Raw genomic sequence first — 7,483 nt, 5'->3', positions numbered from 1 at the left:
TATTACCTTAGCACCAGGTCCGGATCTACGAAGTTTAGATTCTTCCAGGTGGGTGTTGTTTGGATCTGGCTGCTGTGCTCCACTTCTTTCTGCTGCAGCCGTTAGAGTTGAACCTTTTGTGTCTCTCTGGCAAGATGTTCTGCTCCTGAATCAGCTGGGTGGGTCTTGCCACTAGCCTCTTTGCAAGGAGTTCTGCTAAAGGGTTCGGCGATGGGCCTGCACTCTCGGTCAAATGAGGATCCGAAGGCCCCAGGCGGTCTCACTCACACACTGGGGCTGGGCTCTGGGTTGTCTCACTTACCGGGCCTGCACTCCTGGTCTATTCAGGATCCTGCGGGCCCTGGGTCATCTCCCTCACTCTCAGGGCCTGCACTTTGGATCCTGCTGTGTGCAGTCTTAAGGTCATCTTCGATCCCTTCCTCTTCAGCCCCCTTCACTGCCAAGCCCTACCCATCTGCTGCTGTTCTCCTAACTGACACAACTCTTTCTTCTCATTTCCTAAGGCTATATTCAGTTCTGCAGAAGCATCTCCCCAGATCTACCCTTGTCACTTTCTTGTCTCCCCGGCTTGCTCGCGCTTGCGCGCTTTCTCGCTCTCTCGCTCTCTCTCGCGCTCTCTCTCTCTCTCTCTCTCTCTCTCTCTCTCTCTCTCTCTCTCTCTCTCTCTCTCTCTCAGAACCAGGGTTTGAACTCAGACCCTTGCACTTGCCAGGCAAGTGCTTATTCTACTGAGCCATCTCCCCGCTGTCCCCACCCCATTAACAACATATTCAGCACACAGCTCTAGGAATCCTCTTACAAAATTGCTGCTTAATTGTGCTACTTTACTGCCACCACTAAAAACCTTAAGTAACTTCTCATTTGCCACACTCCAGTTCCACACTCTAGAGCACAATAAGGGACAACAGGGCAGCACTCTGACACTAGGCCATGTCTGTGCAGGGCTTTTCAGACATCATTTACTGATCTTCCTCTAACTCTTGCCGTGGTAGGTGGTATGAGCCCCAATTTACAGCCAGGAAACAGAACTTGAGAGACTGGCAATTTGTCTAAACGTGGCTACTACTTATCTTGCTGAGCTAGGATGCAGACAAATGCTATTTGGTTAATTGTATATATATGCTTTTAACCACCAAGCTAGTCTTTTCCTAAATGGAGATCAGGCCACACAGTTAGTGGTGAAGATTAACCGACAGCCCTCAGCCAGAGCTTCCCACAGCCGCCTGCTTGCCAGCATTCAACCCACAACCAAAAGTCACTGCCATCGAGAGGACTTTCCTAGTTACTCTAGTCCTCGCTCTTTCACACAGATGAGCTACACACCTACCCTGACAATTCTGCCTTTAATAAAGTATTTGTGAGGCATCCTTAGATTAGTAACCTTTTCTTCTCCTTCTCCTTCTCTGGTTTTAGTTTTGTTTTTTGAGACAGGGTTCCAGGGTGGCCTCAAACTCAAAGCGATTTTCCTGCCTCAGCCTCCCATAATACTGGGATTATAGGCGTGCACCACCATGCCAAGCCAGTAATCTCTTCTAAAAAGAACTGTGCCCCTATAGCTGGCATTACTTGAAATAAATGACTAGAAACCCTGTGAAAAAGATGTTCATTTATTACATTTACTCTGGCGTTTGGTTCTGAAACAATATATGCTTCCTACCTGGGCAGCCTCATATGTGATGGTCTTGGTCTCAGTGTGGACAATGGGGACGTCTTTGGTGGGGATCTCACTTTTCACAGCACTGGCAGTGTCTGAGATGGTGACAGTCTGTGTCTTCACCAGTGGGGGCTGCGAAGCAGAAAAGAAAGAGCATTAGCAGAGTCTTCTGACAGCTAGGGGGAACCAAGCCCTCTGACATTGATCTGATAGAAGCTTGAATCAAACAAAGGGTGTGCTCAATCTCTAAGGTGTTTCCTCTGCCCAAGACCTGGACACTATTCCAAAGTAAGGCTGACAAGGTGTGACATCAGATTGGGGCGGACAGTAAAAAGCAGCATTACTGTAATCACTTTCATAAGCTTAATGGAAAACTATAAGATCAGAGTTATGAGTGGTGATACAAAATACTCCAGACTGACCTTCCAAATTTGAATATAAAACTATTTGCCAAATAGCAATCCCTTTTATTTGTCCTTGTGGCTGTACCATTGTAATTAAGAAAATCAGCCACATTTCCTCTAAGTACAAATGGTACATGAACAGCAAGGCAACTGGAATGCATTACCCTAGAATTCATTAACTTCTTTCAAATCAATGTCAGACACTCACTTTGGAGTTACTAAGAAGAAACAGTATTTGGAAAACTGGAAAGAAAAAAATCAGTTCTACCACCACCTGGTGATTAACCTCAGAATTTCAGAAGCCTGAACATTAGTGGAGTACAAAAGGCCTTCCTGGCCATCTGTTCACCACCCCCAGGCTACAAATCACCCGCACACTGCCCCCCGATTGTGACAGGGCTAGGAGGCCGTCCACCGCAGCATAGAAATTAGTGCCTAGGATCAAGGAAGCCCTGGGAGCGGGGTCAGCGGGAGTAGTGGCTGCCCAAAGTGGCTGCAGTACATATATTTCTGTTTGGGGCCTGAAATCTCAACCAAAGATCAGTTGCCCCTTTTATCAGGAGTACTGGAATGTTTTGGACATGGTCATCATAGAAGTCTCTGAAACGCATTTCTTCCCACAGCTCATATTTGAGCAAGAAAAAGATGAATCTACTTACACCTGCTTCACAAAGATGAAGGGCTGGAGATTTTACTCCCAAGAGTTTTGTAAAGTCATCAGGGAGAAAGCATTTCTACTCATGGAGTTAATTCCTCTCAATGAATTTCTTCATAACAATCAAAGGCTTTATTTTGTGATTTTTGCAAAAAGCAGAGGCCACTACCCTCACCACCACCACTACCACCACCACCTCCTCCTGCACAGAATAGATTCTGGCTTCCTCCCGAAGAGAGCCTTTAGACCTGCATCATCGAATCAGTTACTACCTGGAAACTGCGAATGAAGGTGGGGAACTGGTTACCCACATGAGAGTCAAGAAATGATCCATTTTGTTTTCCAAGTGGCTCTCCTGCTGTAACAGGTTCTTCACCACTGTCTGCCCTCTTTTCACCAAGCTGCAGCTGACAGGAAGCTGGTGATACTGAGAACTTTAAGGTACTGGCCTCCTCCACTCCTGCACACTCCCCACTCGGGACTCTTGGCATTTCCTTAATTTCAATACAGCCAGCTGCCCCCTGCTCCTTCTCTTCTGTCTCTTTGTTGCTTATGGAGAGGAGGCCAAAATCAAAGCTCTGTGGAGACTCCGATGGGATGGTCATCTGCCTGTGACTAGGAACTACTGAGTCCTCAGGGCCCTCCCATTCAGAGTCAAGGTTAGCAGGCCCTTTTGTCATGACAGCCACCTCCTCTGTGCGAATGCCATTTATACTCTACAAATGAATGAACACATACAAAAGCAGGAAGATTAGGAACAAGTGGGGAACCATAAGGAACTCTGAGAATCAATAATAATAATAATAATTTTTTTTTGAGGCAAGTTCTCACTATGTAATTCAGGCTGGCCTTAATCTCTTGGTGATCCTCTAGCCTCTGCCTCCTGAGTGCTGGGACTAAGGCATGTGTCACTATGTTTGGCAGTGGAGACTTTTAAGTCTCAAAAACACTAATATAAAGTAAGAATTTTAGCTTGAAGTTGGTCAAAAGGATGAACTGCTATTCATTACACATATTTTAAGCAGTTCAACTTCATTTTGGTCAAACTTCTGTAACATAATTAACCTGAAAAATAATTTTAATATGCTTCACACAGTATCCAACACTTATGATGTTTCCTGTATAACAGTTTCTTCTTTCTTTCTTTCTTTTTTTTAAAGACAGGGTGTCACCACATAGTCCAGGCAGGCCTCAACCTTGGTGATCCTTCTGACTCAGCTTTCTAAGTGTTGGGATTATAGGTGTGCACCACCATGTATGGTTATTCTCTTCATACTTGAAAGGGTTACTTTGTCTTTCCTAATTCATTATTATTCAGAGCAATTTATGAGCCAATCAAAACATGCCCTTGCAGAGCCTGATGAGGCGGAAAAGCATTTCATGTATCTGTAAACCATGTGTATCTCACACTAGCCCCTAATGGAGAAACTAAAATCTAGACTTTGCTTGGCAGAGAGACAAATGTTGAACACCAACACAGACTTACTCTAATCAGTCATGGTATCAAACATGCTATCCAAACTAGTAAAATGTTTCTTTATAAACAAAATGACTAGCAGCTGTGATGTGTTTCTTCACAGATGAATGACACAACACCTTCAACTTCTGAAAGAGATAAATCCTGGAAACACAGAAAGTTCCCTCCTGGGCTAAATGCCTCCCACCATAAGAGAAAGTTTTAAAGTATGCTGAAAACAACATGTGTAAGAAGATACCACTGTAACAACTGGACTTATTCTTAAAGTGCTAAGAATGGTGTTCCAAGTGGAAGAAAATAAAGAATTTACACCTGTAGAAAAGGAGTATGAACCATTTGAGAAGTGAACAATCTAACTGACGCCAAATTCTATGACAAGTGACCTCTGCACGTGCACTGAAAGCTGTAAAGCAGCTATGCAGCCCACAGGAGCATTTCACCACACGGCATGGCATGCAGGGACTTAATAACAGAAAAAGGACTCTAGAGTGAATGACAAAGCCTGGACCAGCTTACAAATTTTAGTGATCAAATCATGTTAATTATATTTTAGAAAACCACTGCAGCTGCTCACTCTCTAACATAGCCTATGTTGAGATGAACATAAACCAATGTTCTGTTTAGGTAAGAAAAGATCCTTATACTCAGAAACTTTGAGCCAACTTTATTCCTAATATCATGAAATATGCAGATAAGAACACCTCAAACAAGACACATGCATTAAATTCATTTTAGGCAGATTGTTCATCAGCTGATTATGAGTCCTACATGGAACATGAAAGACAGAATTGAAAGACTGACAACAAAGTTATTTCTGTCTGCTGACCAGAGATACATAAAAGTTCTTAACAGTATACGCATTTCCTCCAATTTAGTTTTCTTTCTTTCTTTTTTTTTTTTTTTTTTTTTTTTGGTGCAGGGTCTCACCACAGAGCCCACATCACTAGTGATCCTCCTGATTTCTGCCTCCCAAGTGCTGGGATTACAGGTTCCTCTAATTTAAAATGAAAATAATGCTTGGTTTGATTTGTAGGGTTCTGAGGATCAAATACAATGACATATACAAAGATACTTTGTAAATTACAAGGTACCTTGATTCATTTAATTCAACCCAACCATTAGGGCACCTACCTGACCTGTGATGTGTGAGGGCTTGGGGGACCAAGACAGAGCTTAGTGCACTGTACTACTTTCTAGAGCACTGCTCTTAGCATTGCGCCTGAGCCAGGCAAGCTGTTATAGGGTTGTTCAAAAATAGACCAGCTTGCAAAAATCTGATCTCTACTTCTCTCCAGCTTCATCTTGCTAAACTTCTGTATGCATCCTCTTCCTCAATTCAAAACTGTCTGCACTTTGCAGAACAGAGCATTCTTTTTGTCTCCAAGCTTTTGTAAATATTGTCTCTCTGATTGGAAGTCTGGGGGCTGGGGATTTGGCTCAGCAGTAGAATGCCTGCCTAAAAAAAAAAAAAAAAAAAGAATGCCTGCCTAGAAAGCTGGAAGCCCTGGGTTTGGTCTTCAGTACCAAAAATAAAAAAATACTTCCCCCACCAAACAGTTTTAACAACAGCAACAAAAATATAGTAAAAACAAAAAACCCAAAAACAAAGAAGGTGACTGATTGGAAGTCTGTGCTTTGCAAATGTCAGCTCCCCTGGGAGCTTCCCCCCACCCCTGCCTGGCTTCCTCTTTCACCCCTCTCATTACTGGAACACTCATTGTCTTTTCCATTAGACTACACACTTGGTGAAGGACAGCTTCCTTATTTTTACCATGTCTTACTTAGTCTCACCTTTCTTGTATAGATTTTGACATATAATAGGTGTTCAGTACAAACTATGTCTTATAATAATGAAATGTTCAGTGAGGCATGTTTAGAAAGGACATAAACAGTACCTCACTTGACCAAAACAACTTGTCTAGTCCAGCATTTTCTCTCTTTTATCAGTAAAATAAAAGGGAAACTAATAGCACGGCAAGTTCACTGTGTACCAAGTACAGTGTTAGTCACTTTAATGTGGCTTATTTACAATCTCACATTGAGGTAGACATTATCATATTTTATAGATGAAGAGAAGAGAGGTTAAGTAACTTACAGCTAGGAAGTGATAGAACTGGGGGTTAGATTCAGGTCTGTTTCTGTTTCTAAAGGTCCTCTTCTCCTGGCACCACAGAGTAACTTGAATAGGACCAAAGAATGTATTCATTTATGCTCAAAAGAATACACATCAAATCTGACTCCGATTTTGAGAAGTACACTGACTGTACAACATTCTCTTGGCAGAATCTGTTGTTAGTGGCTGACATTATACTTTTAAATATATGGAGAAGCCTGAAAAGCCAGAAGAAAAAGCTCTAGCCAGAAAAAGATGTAAAGTTTCCATGACACAAGACACCCAGAATTTGGCATAGAGTATCACTGAAGAATTTTAACTGACAATGTTGCCGCCTTTGGCTATAATCATCATCAAGGGCCACTGCGTTACATAAGACTGCACAACTGCACTGACCAAATTAGCCTGCAAACTTTAAGAGGTCGTTGCCAGGAATATGGATTGATATATAGTGTCTGAGCCATCCATGTGACAACAGAGCAAAATCAAGACTTAATGTGATCCAAAGGTATTAATTAAAGTGCTGTTCATCTAGAAAGATGCTGTGTAACAGGCCAGCTGCCCACAAGATCCTACAGAAATACCTAGCTGGCTCCAAGCATATGGGAAGGAGGACTGGCAGATAGAAATTTTCTCGAACAGGAACCCTATTTGAAGGTTCTCAGTCTCATTTAAAAAGCCAATTACTACTGCTACAGATGATAGTCTAGTATTTTCTGTGTTTGGGAGAAGAAAACAAGGGATTTTTAAAAGGCTTTCTCTCAAATCCTCAAACACTGTGTATATATGTGCTTTAATGAGTTATAAATTACCCCTTCCTTGACTTCCTGATTCCATCAAAAGCAGGATATACATATTTTACAGGTATTTAGCTGCCACTCTATTAAATGCAATCCAGGGACTTTGTCTATTTAGGTTACTTTTGAAGTAAGGGATTTACATATTTAAAAAGACTTACCAAAAGAAGTACAGTATACTAACAAAACTGTCTTACTGTATAAGCGATTACAGTGAAAACACATTCTGAAAATCTTCCTAAAATTTGCCACCTCAGCAAGAGCCTTAGCTGTGTTCCGGGGAACCTATGTGGTGATTTTTTTCACACCCATTTAGATACTCTTTCCTCCGTTAAGATGACAAGAGCTGGCAGCCTTGTATTAACTTTCTTTTTTTTTTTTTT

General features: G+C 42.1%; 1 protein-coding gene across 15 annotated transcripts in view; it reads right to left on the bottom strand.

Moving 5' to 3' along the window:
- Window positions 1-7,483, bottom strand: part of Epb41 (erythrocyte membrane protein band 4.1) — a 251,748-nt gene that overhangs the window by 17,239 nt on the left and 227,026 nt on the right. For 8 of the 15 annotated variants that reach the window (XM_023703019.1, XM_023703020.1, XM_023703011.1 and 5 more), the window contains 2 exons: window positions 2,986-3,429; window positions 1,658-1,786 (listed from right to left, as the gene is read on the bottom strand). In XM_023703019.1, the coding sequence (XP_023558787.1) occupies window positions 1,658-1,786; window positions 2,986-3,429 (573 nt within the window). The remainder of the gene's footprint in view (window positions 1-1,657; window positions 1,787-2,985; window positions 3,430-7,483) is intronic. The other 7 variants (XM_023703017.1, XM_023703018.1, XM_023703021.1 and 4 more) reach the window with 2 other exon arrangements.

Source organism: Octodon degus, unplaced genomic scaffold, assembly GCF_000260255.1.
Source record: "Octodon degus isolate 3935 unplaced genomic scaffold, OctDeg1.0 scaffold00163, whole genome shotgun sequence".
Classification (NCBI taxonomy): Eukaryota; Metazoa; Chordata; class Mammalia; order Rodentia; family Octodontidae; genus Octodon; species Octodon degus.
The sequence above is the reverse complement of the archived record's forward strand: the minus strand, read 5'-3'. Positions and strand labels throughout refer to the sequence as shown.